At 35.5% G+C, this 18,439-nt stretch overlaps 1 protein-coding gene across 8 annotated transcripts; it reads right to left on the minus strand.

The window, feature by feature from the left end:
- Positions 1-8,574: 8,574 nt before the first annotated feature.
- Positions 8,575-18,187, minus strand: LOC103720683 (autophagy-related protein 8f). 8 transcript variants are annotated; one of them, XM_008810512.4, is made up of 6 exons: positions 18,114-18,187; positions 17,580-17,627; positions 17,440-17,495; positions 9,638-9,690; positions 9,052-9,170; positions 8,575-8,960 (listed from the first exon to the last, which is right to left on the minus strand). In XM_008810512.4, the coding sequence occupies exons 2-6, from the start codon at positions 17,614-17,616 to the stop codon at positions 8,857-8,859; spliced, it is 369 nt and encodes a 122-aa protein (XP_008808734.1). In that variant the 5' UTR covers positions 17,617-17,627; positions 18,114-18,187; the 3' UTR covers positions 8,575-8,856. The 8 variants fall into 8 exon arrangements, with proteins under 8 accessions (XP_008808734.1, XP_026665635.1, XP_017701559.1 ...); XM_026809834.2 differs by having other exon boundaries at positions 17,440-17,501; positions 18,114-18,186; XM_017846070.3 differs by having other exon boundaries at positions 17,580-17,621; positions 18,114-18,175.
- Positions 18,188-18,439: the final 252 nt, after the last annotated feature.

Raw genomic sequence — 18,439 nt, forward strand, 5'->3', positions numbered from 1 at the left:
CCAATGAATTAATAGTTCTTGCTCGAGGTTCGAAAAATTTTATCAATAGATATGATGGGTTTGTTATAAATGGTTTTAAATGTCATACTAAAAAGCATGAGAAATTTAGAAAAATCTAAAACAGTGGGTTATGGTTGAGACGGACGGAAAAACTTATTATGGTGCCCTAACAGATGTTTATGAGTTAGATTATTATGGAAACTTTAAGATAGTATTATTTCGATGTGATTGGGTGGATATAAACTCATCTAGAGATTTGAGGCAAGATATAAATAGCTTCACACTAGTAAATTTTTCAAGGTTGATACACACTGGTGTGCCATTGAAAGATGACCCATTCGTTTTTTCATCTCAAGCTTAACAAGTATTCTTTGCACAAGACTCGAAAGATAAAGATTGGTCTATTGTTATTAAGACTAAACCTAGGAACTTATATGATATAGAAAAAGGGTTAGAAGAGGAGAATGATAAGACTTATACTCAGTGTATGCCTTTTAATGTTGCGCCAATTGATGAACTGAATTCTACTAGTTTGGTTAGGACGAATGTTGAATAAGACAATATAGTTTTTTAATGGTAAGAAAAACATTACTTCTATACATTAAATTAATTAGCAATTCTTAAATTATTTCTATACTTTTATTATTAAACTAATATTGATTACTTTTTGTGCATATTAGGTAACAACATGCCACAAGAAAAACGTTTCAGAGATATTGAGTTTCAGCACACATCCTTCGGATCTTCTTTTGATCATTCCGTCCCAGTAGCCCGACAAGCCCCAGGAGCCCGATGAGCCCTAGCAGTACGACCCATACTCAGCACGAGTCCCATACTCAGTACGAGTCCCAGTCTGAGCATGCGCCACCTGCAGATTGTTCAGACACGGATGATGTAAACATCCAAAATAATTTGATTTACAGTTTATATATTAATTTCTCTTACAATCTAATTATTTTAAATTATTTGCCTTTAATGGAATTCTTATTTTATAGATGAACTGGGGAGAGTAAGGAGAACATGAGGGCCCACTCGAGCATGGGACGTGTGGACCCTACGTGAGGATGAGAAGATCGTCATTTATTGCAACAAACTGGGGCAACCCATCAAGAAAGCTGCAAGTATTTTATCGACTTTTCTAGGATCGGTTGCGCGGAAGGGTCAGTTGTGTCCGCTCAACTATACAAAATGAAAAGAAATGCTTCCTTCGTATAAGGTTGAGCTTCTTAGAGTTGTTGAGGTAAAGAATTGAATTTGCTTACTATTACAATTTCATTTTTTGATTTAACATTGTTATAACATTTTTGACTTTGGTGTAGAAAAAGTTTGTCCTTCCTGCAAATAGTCATGATTGGGTGCTGAAGTCCATCAACTGCAAATGGAAAGAATATAAGGCGAAGCTAAAGATGGACTGAAAGCATGAGGGCATGACTAAAGAGGAGGTGGCCCGTGTTTGTCCTCCAGATGTAATCTCTCATCAGTGGAGGGAGCTTGTCCACTGCTGGTTTTTCGAAAAAGCTCAAGTTGTGTATATTTTTTCAATACCTTAGATTGTATTTACTATTATTACAGATTATAAATTTATACATTGTATATATTATATTGTTTACTGTTTTTTGGGGAGATATATTTCAATATTGGTAGAGCTGCTTGAACATCACAAACTATTCCTAACACTTCAGGCTCAATGAGTTATGCGAGGCGTAGAGCTGAATTCGTAAGTTTTTTTGAAACTTTTAAAATTTATCTTAAATTGTTCTATCATATAGCATGTATACTTTTGAAATTTACTTTTTGTTGTAGATAAATGATAATGGGAGAGAGCCTGGTAAGGTGGAGTTTTTTAAGATGACTCACACCTACCGAGATGGCAGCTTTGTTCATGAGGAGCCAAGAGATATAGTTGTATGTATTCATCTTTAACTTGTGCAACGATTTTTTTTTGTTCTCTTATTGGCATACATTAGTTTGACTTTTTCTTTTGAGAGATATAGGACAGAGCAACAAATCTTATTTCAGAGCGCATCGGAGAGTCATCATCATCCGACGCGACTAGTCATATCGAAGCTCAAGTGCTCGCTGAATTGATGGGCCTAGAGCGTTATGGTCGAGTGAGGGGTTCCGGCATCGGAGTTACCCCCACTTAGTTGTTTGTAGTGGGCATGTATACAAAAAATGCCAGAGAAGGTAGTAACACTGTAGAAGTTCGTCAACTTCAAGCAACTATTGAAGAGCTGAAGCAGAACCAAAAAAATTTGCAGTCTCAGCTTGAGAATATTTCATCTTTGTTACAATGATTTCTTCGTTCTCAGATAAATAACTATATATATTTGAATACTTTACATATTATCAATTATGATGCATGAGTTAATGTATCACATTATTCCTAACTTTTAAGGTTTCTCTCTTTTTTTTTAGATTCTTGATACTTCAAACACTTGTAGAGATGATGATGATGATGGAGCTGAATCTCGTCTTTGATACTTTGTAGATTGTTTTTTATGGAGTTTGATATATATATATATATATATATATATATATATATATATATATATTTCTTATATTTTTTACAGTACATTGTAATTCTAAACTTTTTATATAGATTTAATCAGATATGACAATATCAATATTTCGAATGATCTGAATATTTGTGTCAATGTAAATGTAATACATATTCATATTGTTATAATGTGTGTTTTATGATATGCATTTGTATTTTTAATTTTTGTAAAAAAAATTATAAATTCCAACCCTTTGAAGCATCGTTAAAAAACGTTGTGGCACATGCCCGGTACGCTTTTACCGACGCTTTAAAGCGTCGGTGAAAGTTAGGGTTATGCCGACGCTATATGAAAGTGTCGGCAAAAATAGGGAGACCTATGCCGACGCTCTAAAGTGTCGATGAAAGCTAGGGTTATGCCGACGCTACATGAAAACGTCAGCAAAAATAGATTTGTCGACGCTTTAAAGCGTCGGCAAAAACCATGAGGTTCGTATCCATTTGGTATTCGCCGACGCTTTGAAAGCATCGGCAAAAATTTTTGCCACTCCGGTATCGTCGATGCTTTTATTAGCGTCGATGAAACTTTAGCCAACGCTTATAAGCATCGGTAAAGGTTATAAAAAGTGCCGAAAAAATGAGTTTTTCTATAGTGATGGATCTATATATGCTCACCATTAGGTTTGCTGAACTTACATTCCTAATATATGAAGTAAACCATGACGTTCCACATTAAAGACGTAGGCACTGAGTGAACTAAATGTGGATACCGTCTTAGAAGATATGGGTATTTGGCCTCCTGCGTGCATAATTTGTAGGTCTAGCACTCCGCAATCCAATACTTGCTGCATGGGAACTCGAAGGTATGGATGCATGAGAGCATACAACGAGCATTTACTCTTGCCACCCTCGATGAGGACATGTCGTAAAATAGGGGCCACAAATTGTGGTCTTGCTTATACCGTTTCCTAGGCATTAATTCTCTATATCTACCACAACTCCTTGACACACACACAAACACACCCTTCTCAAAAGGAAAACAAGATAGCTAATCTATTTGTTATTTGTTTGGTGGCTTTAGAGCCTCAACTCTTAACTCATCCGATCACGACTAACGAAAAAAGAATTACACATTAACAGTTCTGCCTTCTTTTGTTTTTCTGCTATGGTTCCATAAATCATAAATATATGCGTTAGAATGATGTGGGAAGAAAAGACATAGTCTGCAATAGAACACTGTCGAAGAAATATGGTCTCTAATAGAACACTGACAAAGACGACAGAAATGAAAATATCTACTTTCTGTCATTCGAAGCATAATCTCATGTACAGTAGTATGAGAACAAACCCCAAGCAACACACGCACACACAGACATATATATATATATATATATATATATATATATATATATTATTGAATACAAGCCTATAATATATGGGTACATTCTAGACATTTTCCATGTCTGTAGAAGTGAAGTATACGACTACTTCACCCCTCTTTACATAGTTATAGAGGACCAGATCTAGAGAAAAAAAAAGAGGAAGACAGGGCTACCAGTGAGGACAGAAATGGTTGGCTTCAGTTGTGAGATGGAGGATGTGTTCTTGGTGGCTCATAGTCGATGTTAAACCCCAGATGTTCTCCCTGGTTCTCGTGTGGCACATGCAATGGATCTGTGTCATGAGATTGGATTTGATCGAGGCCCGATGGTGTTCCTCTTTTGCAGTGGACATCCTCCGAAGTGGCTCGTAAATCCTTTGGCCTTTCTGCAACAGTTGCATGACCCCGAATCTTGTGAACGATGCATCTGTTCACTGGAAAGAACTTGAAAGATTGGTCTCTTCCTAACGACGACTTGGGTGGCTCCACACGATCAACCTTCATCATGACAATGTTTAAACCAGAAACATAAAGACTTGAAGAGAATAATATAATAATGAGGACCTTGTTACACTAAATTTGGGTCCTTGCACCAACCTTGCGAGGGTGATGAGATAAGTTACTGGAATCCATGAAGAGGAGATGGCGGCCGTTGCATGGCCGAAGAGAAAGGTGAAGCAGGAGGATGAAGAGGTGGGGGAAGGACATAGTGGAATTTTTGTAGGACTACTTTTCTTGGTTGAGTTCATTGTAGGGCAGGAGTATTTGTAGAGAAAGAAAGGAATTAAATGCAGGGATTCATGAGGTGGAAGGGTGGTGCATTCTCGATAGGAGAACATGCGGATGCGTAGGTGATGAGAGAGAGAGAGAGAGAGAGAGAGAGAGAGAGTGGGAACGTACCCCAACGGAGGAATAATGGAGACAAAGAAGCCGGAGTGAACCCAAAGTGTCACATTTGGCTGCTAGACTGGAGCTACGGGACGCCCAAACTTGGTACCCAAGGAACCCTCTTAATGTTGACTCTTGACAAGCTAGAGCGGCCCAATCGGTTAATATCAAGTAATGTACCAAAAATAAACTTGCCAAATTAAAGTAAGATTACTTGCATAAGTTTACCCTACTTGGTTATTTAATGTAAATTAAAATGCATGCAAGTATCTTAAAATATCCCACTTGGATGTAGTAGGTTACTTACTCAAAGTAATCTTGCTTTTTTATTTAGAGAAAAAGATAGGGGTTGTGAAAGTAAACTTACGGAGAAATTTATATATAGCCATATAGGTACCATAACACGACTCAATTTCATTTATAGGTTAACATATATGCAAGTGATATCAATTAGATCAAGTGATTTAACCAATATAGGAGAGAAGATGAAGATCAAGAAAAATTATGGTTGTGTAAAGTGAATTTCAAATAGTAACCCTTTAATCAAGCATCATAACTATAACTATTATGAGTTACTAAGAGGAAAAATCCTCGATTAGATCTTAAGGTGTCCTCATATTGAGGAAATTTTTAGAAAAGCTTGACTCTGCGATCAAATTTCAGTCTAATTATACAAGTTTCCATGTTAGGTAATTATATATAAAGCAAATAAAAGATTATTTTAGGGACAAGAATTGAACTATATAAATCAAAAACTAAAATGACTACGGCTTTTTCTTCTTTTTTTTTTTTCTCTTGAGAGAGAGAAATAAGAGAGACGGAAGACGTACTCAAAATAAACAACTAGTATCCAAATATATGAAGATGCACCACCAAAAATTCAAATACAAAGCTTCTTCAAGTGAAAGTGGATCATGACCATTGGAGCATCACTTATTCATGACGATGGCTAGTCTTCTTCTCTTTCTTTTTAATACACCGACTTCTCACACCGAATGTATACGAGTACAGCCAAGAAAATTAGACGACAGAAGTAGACTAAGCGAGAAAGGAACATCTGCTTGGTTCACCCAATGAAATTCTTCGGAGTGATACGCTGCATAGGAGGCCACCCAATCAGCAGCTGAGTTGGCCTTTCGGTACACATGTGTGGCTTTGAAGGAACCGCAATCCTCTGCCATCCGCCGTATGTCAAGAAGCATGGACTGCCCATCCGACTCTGAAAGTCGCCCGCAGATACCCTCTATCACCGAGGCCGAGTCGTCCTCCAGATGGATGTGCTCTACACCTAGAGCGTGCCTTGCAAAATTAAGGAAAGTGGATCTATATAAATAGATAATTGATTTTATAATTTTATAATCTATTAATCATAGAAAATATAAAGTGTCATAGGAAAAAAATGCTATCAATCAGATCATGTATGACTATATTTTACACAATAAATACAACACATCTGAACATGAAATCGAGCAACTAAATATCAACTTGCAAAGCAAGAAGGGTTAAACTGGAGCACCAATTAAACCAAAAATTTCATCGTACTCAATTTGAATAGACTAAATTTTAAAAAAAGAAAATTAAAAGGAATAATTAGGTTTTCCTCTTTTTGTTAAAATTTGTTTTGAACTTATCATAAGTAGAGTGCAGTATATGAAATTATTCAGCAAAATTTTACATATAATTTTATATTGCGAAATTAAGAAACTTTAAAATCTTTTTAACAATCATGATTCTTTCTTCATTCTTTTATATTTTTTATTTGAAAAACTAAAATATTTATGAGAGTAAAAAGTAAACAAGCCCATGGACAGATCTTTTTTGCTTTATATCATGTAATTTTCTAGTCAAAGGTGGAGTATTCAAGCCGACCAACACGAATAAATGCCTGATGCTGTGCAAAGGGCCCCACGCGACGAGGAGGCGACAGAAGGGCGGCCACGTGGGGCCCATCCAGGAGCCTTGGCCCTTTTGGACGGTGACGGCGTCCGTCCCTGCCTCCGTGACGGTCGGAGACAGGAGATGGGCGCCCACTTGTTGGTACCCATCAACGTGACCTCCATGCCACGTGTATTGCGAGGGTGCGTCCTCCGGAGACCTTAACGGATTTCTGGCGGTCCAACGACGCCGCGAAAGCGACCGACTTTTATCTCGGTGCCAATACGCCAGAGGAGCAGCGTCCTTGTCCTCGAGGTCGGCTCGCTCGGGATTTTGACTCGGTTCGCGATCTTCGAAAACCCGCTGCGCCCCCGGCGCGTGGACCGGTCCGCGTCGCCCGGCCGGAGACACACATAATAGACCCAGAAATGTGACTACTCTTGTAAGTGGAATGCTGTGGAGACTCCAGAAGTGAATCCACAAATGAGACTGCTGTAACAAAAATGGCTGCCACCTTGCATAGGGAATACTGTTATTGTGGCATTAGGGATTCAAATTTTTATGTAGACCAAGAAGAGCGTGTGACCACTAGGAGATGGCCTATTTCATGTATCAGTAGAGACAATAAGGAATGGCATTTTGTGCGTATCTTGTAATCGAATTGCCAAAACATATGCAATTTAATATCTTTACCAAGATAAAACTTTTGATTCACGTAAGTCTTAAAAACTGAAACCACCAACCTAAAAGTTGGTAAATGTTTTGGCAATACGTAACTGGCTAATGGCGAGGTTATTTGTATTGGGAAGAGCTTTTTCTTCTGTAGTTTAGAATTGACATGTTTATGTCTGTAATCGCTTCTTGATTGACTTGGGTCAAGCGACTGATGTTTTACCCAAAGAGAGCAATCTTGATGAGTCCAAGCCCACGTCACATCAGCTGCTTTCGAAGCCACAGAACGCTTGAGAGAGTTCTCAGCTGCTGCCGACAGAGTAAATCCTCTTCTCAATAGCTCTACAATTGTAGCTTATATTTATCCTAGAAAAGCAAGCAAACAAACAGAACCATTTCGAGTTCATTTTTTTCTAATGGTAGTTACAAAGGGCAATCTTACAAAAAGGGTGACTGAAGCTTCATGTCTACATAAGAAATTCAAGAGGAAACACTCAGATCCACAGAACATCCTGCTATCGGAGTTAGGGCAACCAGCAAGCCTGTCGGCCAGTTGGTTGATTAGCTCCGCTGAAGATGCATGAAGCTGCGAATCCTCTCGATATATTCTTAAAAAAACATCCTGCAAACAAGAAAGCCACATGAACTGACGACTTGAACCATGAAATCACCGTCGAAGAATCATCTCGGCAGGTATAACATAATTCATACCCTCCCAAGCAGCAAGCAACTCTGCCTTTCAGCACCATCACTCCACGTATCAAACAGAAGCAGCCACAAACACGCCCTTCAAAATATCTAATAAGGTAGGGTTATTACTCGAGGGATTGAGGGGGTACCAAAGAGAAGGTAGGGTCATTAGTTGAGGGAGACATCAAGGAAGAAGACATACGCCAAAGTCCCAGGCAGCCCGTCTCACAACCAAAGCTGAAGAACAAAACTCATTTCTGAAAACAAAACAACTCCGGGCATTCCAAAGTCCAAAACACTTCCAGTTCATTGATTTAGCAGAAATTGAATAGAGGAAGAAAACGATCCCCTCCATCAAAACCTTTTAAACTTCGTCAAACTTAATTAACACCAAAAACACAAAAATGCATGCCTTGCTTTTACTGTAAGTTTAACCATCAATTCCAACAAACATTTGACCATGACAACGGGAAACAACAAAAATAATTTGTAATTCAGCGTTGCATCAATTACGCCCTCTCAAAAGATTATTCAAGCAGCACAAGGTAATTTTTTCAAGGCAAAAGAGAAGAAAAGAAAACTTGAATAACAACTTCAATTGGAGTAGTTTATATAAATCATTGCACGGATGTCTAGAATAGTTTTAATCCCATGAAAGCTAAATACAGTATGGACTGTACAATTTATAACTGGCAAGTGAGTCTTTCATGGGCATTGAATGCTTACATGGAGAAAGTAAAAAAAAAAAAGCTGAAATCATGGGAATAAGTGGAAGGCGCATATAGCGAGAATGAAGTCTAGATCACCATTTCATATTTTCTTTGTTTTTCTCATTATTCATGTCTAGAGTCTAGACGAGAATCTCAAGCCCAAATGTGTTCTCTCCACTGTATGTGACATAGAGAAACCCATCTTCATCTTTCTTCTCATCATAAATTGTAGACATTATGGCTCCTAAAACATTCAAAACAAACATCAGCTTTACTGCTCGGTGTGAATATTGAACTGAGCGATTTTCATGCTGCTCATGTGTATGCAGAATTACCTGTAGGCGGAAGCACATTGTCAACGAATATGAAGATGGCCCTCTCTGCACTTAATTTAATTCTCTTGCGAATGACATAGACAAACTGCCCAACAGTCAAGTCAGCTGGAACCAAATACCTGCATTTGCAATTATTGAGCATGTAAACAATCAATTTCATGATTAACAAGATTAATAACAGAGGGATAAGTTCCTTGTTTTTTAATATAGATGACTGATACTAAAGACTTACATCAAAATGAACAGAGTTACAAGGCAAAGTTCTAGCGAGCAAAGGATACACTGTTTATCTTTTAGAGATTTCTATATAACTTGAGTAATTCCAATAGCGATTTGCTAGAAAGAAAATGTCTGGCTTAACACACTGAATACATGCACGGAATAGGAGAGCTAATTGCTACTAAATAAACAATGATGCTTTTTTCTTCTCATATGATGAACAATTTAGAAAAGAAAATAATTAAGTATAAGGAAACCCATAAAACGAATGAATTCGGCAATTTCTATACAAAGAAAGAAGTCAAGTTCAGACTATAAAGACATGAAGGGAAAAAACCCAAGCTGCAATTAACTTAGCAATGCTTACTTTTTCTTGTCAATATTTGGAATATCACTTCTGTCCGCCTTCTCCACAATCACCTTAGAATCATAAAATACGGTTCAGTATAAAGAGAGATTAAAGGATATGATAATAAGATAGAAAACTATTATGAGCAGCATCTACTAACTTGCGATGCAGAAATTGAACACAGCAAGCAGGTAGCATATTCTAATAAAAATGGTCAGAACATATTTAGCCAGTTTGCAGGTTTGCTTGCTTTTCGTTAGGTTTTCAAAGCTTCAGTTTGCTCTTTCTGAAGCAGCTGAGTTTGTTGGTTCATCCAGTCCAACAACTTTGGTTAGTTGTGTCCAATTTGCTCAAGTGAAGTTTTCTCCAACCATGGTCAGATCTCCAACACTTTGGTTGCCACCACCAACCAGTTTCAAGTGTGCCTCAGATAGCACCACCATGGAGATACTACAAATAAAGATTCTTTGTCATTAGGATTTTTGTCCCAATTTATTCAACATACAGAATTTTCACTAATCCTTTAGTTCTGTTTGCTAAGACTTGTATGCATTTATTAGGGCTCAGGGTGTTTGTAAAGGGAATTTTCGGGGGACTATATGTTAAACATATCAAGACATTTTGTATAACTCTCACTTTTAGCTCTTCATATAAGATTAGTGGTAACCATATTAATGCTTGCAACTTCATGTATCTAGGCACGTATGTCTACTTAGGTATGAATGTTGCAGATTCATAAGAAATATGAAGTGAATTTCTTGAAAAATAAGTATCGGGAAGTTTGTAATTTAGCATGCATCATAAGCTATGAGTTTAATCATATTTTCCTTTGCAAAGGAGTTGTTTGATTATTTATAAGTGAAAGGTTTACTAATTTAAACTTGTGGTAGGTGAGTTCAGACCATTGCAGCTTTATGGTCATTGATAATCCATTTTGCCATTTAAAAAATATGTATTTTTCTGTCAAATTCACAGACATGAACTCTTATAACATGTGTTACATTTGAGTTACAAAGTTGTGCCATTTAAGGGACCCATGTGTATTAGACATGCATACGCACTACTAAATGACAAAGGTAATTTTTCCAACCACAAATACTATGCCGTCAGCAAATTTGGCGCGCTCTACCAAGATCTTTTACATAACTCTCCAATGCAACATAGAACATTTAAAAAAAATGAGGAAAAGAATATCTTATCATGATGCAGCACTATATGTCCATGTATCGACATGTGTTACATTTCTGAGTTACCAAGCTGTGCCATTTGAGGGCCTCGTGTATTAGACATGCATATGCACTACTGAATCACAAAGGTAGTTTCTCCAACCACAAATACTATGTCATCAGCAAATTCGATTTCCTCTACCAAGATCATTTTTACATCACTCTCCAATGCAACATAGAAAATTTAAAATAAAATGAGAGGAAAAGAGTATCTTATCATAATGCAGAACTATAACACGATAAATCACATCATGCTTAGATCCAGATTTTCAAAATTCCTGAACATGATTCTCATTGTAGGTTAGAGTATGAATATGCAACAGCAGTCAATATGCTCACTCCACACATTTTACAAATTAAAAAATCTTTTTCATTATTCATTCCTTGAAGACTGCAATTTTTTTTTACCAGCAATTATTATTCACAACAAAATAATGAGAAATTTTTCCATCGATGCATAACTGTCTACTTTTTAATATTAGTATCGAGAAATATCTTCATCCAATCATTGTACCTTTAATAAGAATAAAGTAAAATTTTAATCGAATTAAAGGATAGTTGAGAAAGTCCTGCAGAAATGCTCATTGAGTATTGATGCTGTTTCTTCTTTCATTAAGGAACAATAACTTCTATAAAACTGTATCAGATTTCTAACAAAGATGCATGACTGACAAATATACCTTTTCGAGGTCCTGGGTGGATGGAGACTAGCTACACAAGGAGGCATGGAGCCAACACCCATACAGGCACAAGATGGATAGAAAATTTATAGCATGTCTCCTGACAAAATGAGGATTCCCCATTCTATGAAATTAGAAATAAATATTTGTGTTATGTCAGTATTAGTTAAGCTTCAAGGTCTACTAATCATACAGCAGAAAAGTTTTTATTGCCATTACTGGTAACATGGGAAGATGACCAACTACTTCACTAGTTCTCTAAGTCACAAAGCACCATATTGCAGGTCACTATAGATCTCTATTTTATATAGTTGCTAGCATGTGCACAGCCTGCGAGATAGAGATTAGCGATTAGAAAATATGAATCAAATTTGCTCATTTACTCAAGCATATAGATATAATAGATACACGTTTAACTTCTGCAGATTATACTTTAAGCTAACGGTTATTGATATAATATTGCAATCTTGTTCTCTATCTATCGGACCATGTTTAAGGTCCATATTGAGCATGCTTTAAGGTTAAGATTGGACTGAAGAAGTTTTGATACATAACAACAGATCCAGAAAATGATAGCTAGCACATTTTTTGGTCAATTAACCAATGATAGAAATTAGACAAGTGATTTAAATAGTTAAATATATCTCATTGATGAAATATCATTAATTTAATTGAAGGCATTTTATATATCTTTTCCTCTTTAAAAATATTTTCACAAAATGTTAGTGAAATACTGACAAAAAGCCCATGGGCGAGACACAAAGAGCCACCATAGGATGTTTATGATAGGACCTATCTAACAAAACTGAAAAAGATACAGTGGTCACTTGGGGCTAGTTTGGGAAAATCCCAATGGATCTCGCCGGATCTGGCAGGATAAACCAAAGAAAGGCATCAAAGGGAGAGCAAAAGAGGGAAGGAGAGAACAGCAAGATTGCAGCACTAGATCCTCGTAGGATGAAAAAAAAGAGCTCTAAAGGTCTTACTTCTTCATCCTTCCATGATCCAACCACAATCCCCATTGGTTCCTCTCTCTGTTCTCCGACTTCTTCATTTTCTCATCCTGGCAAGGTTTTCTTCGTCTATCCTACTTGACCTTGTAGGATTTTGCCAAAGACACCTTTAAAATGATTTTCTATAAGGGTTCGTTTGGTTGGAGTACATTAGATTATAGGTAATATGACGATTTCTGAAAATTAGTTATCTAAAGAAATGATTGCGGGGGAAAATAAATTTTACCATGTTTGCTTGGTGGAAAAATTACTTTGAAAAACAGTATTGAAAAAAGATTACTATGTCCGGTTGGAGGTAATTTTATATAAGAATATTGCCAAATTCTCAACAATACCCTTGAACAAATAATTCAGGTAATAACATTTATTTTCTCAATCCATTTGTTGGCTATTTATGGCCCACTTACAGAAATGCTGTTAATATTAGCTGTTTCGAATATTAAAATATATTTGCATGACCTAATAAATATTTTTAAATTAATTATACATATATTAGAAAATAGATTTCTTATTATAAATAAATTTTAGTATGTTTTGGTATATAAATAAATATATTAATTATTCATAAATTCTATGTTAGATTTATTGTTAATTAATAAATATTTGTAAGTTATTTTTAATAATTAATATTTATTAATATATACACACTAAATATATTAGTATTTATAAATATTATTAAATAATATATTAGTATATTTATAATATATTAATATAATTAATATTAATTATATAATATAAGTAAAGGCATTTCCATCAAGAAATGACATTTTCATATTATCTCCACTCGATAATCCAGCGTGGGAAAACAAATACCAGCCTCCTGGTGGTATTTGTTTTACCTTCTCTCTCAAAAAAATAGATTTGGAATTCACCATTTATCTTGCTATCTCTCTCATCCACTTTTCTTACCAAACATAGTAATCTGACATGGGATTTATTTTCCCATGCTAAATTACCCCAACCAAACAGGCCCTAAGAAGGTTTTAAATGGCAGAGAATATTCTAAGTTATTTACAATTAAGCCAAGATGGGCATCCTCGGATTGGAGATGATATGATTGGCTCCAACAAGTTAATGAGTTCAGGAAACTGTTTTGGAGATTGGACCTTTAAGGGAAGAAATGATGATCCAACTTGTTCTCTGCTCTTCTGTTCTCATTACCCTCTCTATATGATTGGTAATCAGCCAATACAGATAGCTAACTTTAAGGGTCATCTACACAAAGAAGTAAAGCACATCTAAATCATTGAAGATCAATTTGCTAAGGAGTGATCTGAGGATGTGCTTGGACCTTCCACGATACTTTTGAATTTTGATGATTACTTATTTGTGTTAACCTTATATCAAGCAATATATTCATCCTATGTGTAAAAATTACTTTGAGCATATTCTATATGATTTCAAGGATTTCTCTAAGGTGTCATTAAAGAAGAACATAACCATTGATCTGTGCATCAAGTCAAACTGTAGAAGACTGACAGTGTTTTGTTTTTCATTCATATTTCTCTAGTATTATAAGAAAAACACCAGGGGATGGGGCCCATGGGTCTCCACCCCTACTAGAGAAATATTCTATATTTCACTAGTATTATATGAAAAACACCTCTACTCCCTGAGTTTGACTATGGACACTAACTTTTTTCTCCATCTGAGAACCAAGAGTCATGAGTTGTGGGCCATGGCAATCTATTTTGTTCCCCTTGCACAAGCTAAATACTAGTTTTAGAATAAATATATGCTTTTATATTCAGCATAAAATAACTGCAAAGGAGAGAAGACTAGCAATAAGAGATTATACAGGGAGCATATTTATTAAAAGTATCCCAAAAAAAATGATAAGTGGGATCAAGACATCCACCAAATGTTCTCTTCTCTTGAATAAACCATGTGCACCATGTGTCAAATACTAATAACAATATAATGCCATCTATAGGTCAAAAGCAGAGAAATCCCTAGCTAAGAAAAAGAATCCACAAACCTAGATGTGAAAACCAATTGCAAAATGCATGGGATCGCATTTCAACCTAAACAAGTGCAATGAGTAACCCATGCTGATAGATGAATGTTAGATAACCAGCCCAAATACAATTGATTTAATAGTTTTTGGCCATTACACAATTGACCAAGTCATTTGATATGGATACCTTTTGGACTGATAAATTTTAACCAGAATTTAACAATGAGGAAAGAAAGAAAGATGAGAAAAAATGAATAATGCATATTTTTATTTGAGATACTTCATATTGATTCGTAAGTGTACCATATGGAACTCCTGTGTGAACAAGTAGCGGATGTTGTTAACAGAGCTCAAAAGCTGGAGCAAGTCAGCAAATTTTAACATTATTGAGCAGGACAGTAACTCATGAATGAGTAATAATTATATCTAAGCACGCCCATCTAACAGAATGCTTGAATTCAGGATTGAAAAGGAAGAGTAGGGTGAGAACAGAATTTCAATGTTTCATCAAAAGAGTTTAGAAACCATGGAAGGTCAGGAGGAACATCAAGAATGAGAATGGAGTTTTCAATGTTTCATCAAAAGAGTTTAGAATCCATGGAAGGTCAGGAGGAACATCAAGTGGAAGTTACTAAGCCCTCGATGAACGTAGTCTAGCAGACAAGTCACTTTAAATGGTTGTATACAATATATGTTGAAATTTGAAAATGCTCCCAAATGGTTTAAACTTTAAAGTTTTAAGAATTTCTTCAATTTCAAATGCTGACATCTGCCTTATCATATAGTAAGTGTGGTCTAACATGCATAGGTGTAACAAGGGAACTAAACTGCAACTTTGTGATAGAAAAAGAAAGATTTTTCATCATCCTATTATGTACACTTATGTCTTAAGTGACTAATAATATCCTTCAGGCCAAAGGATTTTTTGTTGCCCTGTACCTTAATGCAAAATATTTTATAATGTATTAGCACACAATCGATTGACTTGCTCTCTGAGCATTAATTGTGTGCTTTTTTTTGAATAACTTAACATCATGTCCTTCACTTTACTTTTATTCAGATGTACACATCAAAGAAAATCCACCTAAATTGGTTCGAGTATGGAGAGATATTCCAAAATGATTTCTTTTCGAAGATGCACAGGATCATTGTAAAAAGCAAGATATATGAAATATCAAACCTAGTATCATCTGGGTACTACATACAACATATGTGATGCTAAATAGGAGGGGATCAATATCAATGATAAAAAATTGAATTTATAGGAGGAAAATCATCCTGAAACATGAAAGCATTTGACTATGTGCTTCCCTTTCATTCAAAACAAATACCTCTGTAGACTTTCATAAAATAAGTTAATACTCTCAGATTTCCCAGAAATATATTGAGATTTTGATCTCCTAAGAAGCCCACGACTTTTCATTTACATTATCAGTTCACTGAGGCTGGCTCTTCATCTACTTAAAATTGAAACGACGTTTGCCCGAGAACTCATCATCGAGTCATGGTCAATGCAAAAGTTGATGTTAAAAATCTAGCTAGATTTTTCAATCCCTAGTATTCTTACCTGCTCTATGTATGAGGCTCATTATCCCAAACCAACATGACTATCTTTAAGGAATTGATGTCATAAATATCTGTGATTAACATATATTGATTTGTTTGGCCATCTATGGTCGTGACAATATAGATAAGGTAATAGCACGTGACAATATAGATAAGGTAATAGCAAGAAGTACAGATCATAATCCATATCATAATTAGACTTGTAATCACTCTATAAGGTATAAGCATATTAATTTGGTGCGAAGTTACAACGCACTTTCTAGCTTTACTGAATCAGCTTTTCATTAAAATACTTGATATTGGATATTCATTGTAAATTGGCAAAGAATCTAAATCTGTGTTAATAAATAATTGCTCAAATCACAAGATACACTAGACATCACTTCCTCATATAATTTATGCTCCAGGAGATTGGACAACCAATAAGAATCTACTAAATAGTTCCTAGTAAATCACCCTTTTTAGTATGACACCAATCAATAATGAACTTAGGGTAAAGAAGTAAATGAAAAATTCAAATGGCAAATCTGTTGAATTCACAAACAAAAGAAAAAAAGCAAAAGACAGAGAAAACTGTGCATGTGAAAGTTACAGGTATATAATTCTGATCCCACTAGGGATGGTACTCGCATACGTATTCAATAAGGCATATGTAGCTTGAAAAACAGGAACGACATGTAACTGCACACTGGCTGAATGAGCGTACATGCCATCAACATAAATTAAACATGCTCATGCAACCAAGAATTCAGTAACATCTAATACTCGTCTTTAGTTTTACTGCCAAGTGGTTTTTATCTGCTTTTCAAGTGATTATGATATATGGCCATAAGCATAACCATAACAATGCAGCCCATTCAACTTATATGGGGTCAAATCCATGACCACAACCACAACAAGCAAGTCAAAATTATAGAGATTTAATAGCAGTAAGAACCTTCATGGTGAAAGTGAGGAATGATAGTTAGAACCAAAACTATGTAATTCCTTGACATGCAATGCCCTTTCTCAAACTAGACTAAAAAGAATGTGAGCGATAAAAGGGATTCTGCAATAACACACACACACACACACACACACACACACACACACACACACACACATATATAGGGCAGGATTATTTTACAGACAACATCACAACTATTACCGAAAAAGGATGACAGAGTTCCATGTGTGATCGACCAATATGTTCACTGCCTAACGTAGAATTTTACATCAAAATGTTATGACAACCAACAAGCCTGAGTCTCAAAATTCAACCTTTACTAAAACTAGTTTACAGGTAGCAAGAATTGTGAAAGCCCCTCAAAACAATTAAGCTCATAGAGAAATCTGAAAAATGTGGGGCGAAACATATAGGGAAAAAAATAATCCTTACGGGAATTCTATCCGGGTACTTCTCCCTGATCCTAGCAGCCTCCGCCCGTCTCTTCTCTGCAACTAAACCAAATTATCGACGAAAACCAGATTCATTAAAAAGTAAAAAGGCACAATTACATCATGACATCAGTTACACACCAAGGTCATGATCTTGCTTGAAGGAACTCCTCGCCATTTACCCTGCAACTAATCCACAACGAAAGAAAACAATCAACACAAAGGGGGAAAGAGGGGGAAATGTCGCCTTTTATTCAATCTAACCAAACCCACGAGACAAGAACTCCAAAGAAAAGAAAAAACAAACAAACAAAACCCTAATTTTGAAAAAAAAAAATCGAACTTTTTGATCAACCAGATTGCGCAAACCCAATCATTAAAAGCGAACTAAAAAAAAACGAAAGAAAGTCTAAGAAGATTAGTATCTAAATTCGAAAGAGAAAATAATCGCACCACCAAAGAATACAAAAAAAATAATCCACGGAAGGAGAGGGGGAAGGGAAGAGGCGGAGAAGTCCAAAGCGTTTTGGAATTGAAGCAGAAGAGAAGCTTTAATTATAGATATGTATATATATATACATAGCTCTATATATTTTTTATCAATTAATTATTTATATTTATACGATGGTTGCGTTTGGATAAAGATCAGAGAAGAAGAAGAAGAATGGGGACAACCTAACTTGCTTGGAACTGCTTATTTTCGGGTGAAAGTCAGCGTCCGCAACCACCGCACCGCCCACCCTACTTATCGCTGTATACATACATACATATACATATATATATATATATATATATATATATATATATATATATATATATATATATATATATATATATATATATATATATATATATATACATATACATATATATACATACATACATACATACATACACCCATATGTGTGTATATATATATATATATGTATATATGTATATATATGTATATATGTATCTGTATATGTATATGTGTATATGTATATGTATATGTGTATGTGTAT

Source organism: Phoenix dactylifera, chromosome 17 (genome assembly GCF_009389715.1).
Source record: "Phoenix dactylifera cultivar Barhee BC4 chromosome 17, palm_55x_up_171113_PBpolish2nd_filt_p, whole genome shotgun sequence".
NCBI classification, from domain to species: domain Eukaryota; kingdom Viridiplantae; phylum Streptophyta; class Magnoliopsida; order Arecales; family Arecaceae; genus Phoenix; species Phoenix dactylifera.

What these genes read in the sequence shown, in the direction of transcription:
- LOC103720683 (XM_026809834.2), bottom strand. Translation starts at nt 17,616, where the DNA reads ATGGCGAGGAGTTCCTTCAAGCAAGATCATGACCTTG. An exon ending in CAAGCAAGATCATGACCTTG is followed by an intron (nt 17,502 to 17,579) that starts GTGTGTAACTGA and finishes AATTTGGTTTAG; the next exon opens with TTGCAGAGAAGAGACGGGCG. An exon ending in AGTACCCGGATAGAATTCCC is followed by an intron (nt 9,691 to 17,439) that starts GTAAGGATTATT and finishes TATGATTCTAAG; the next exon opens with GTGATTGTGGAGAAGGCGGA.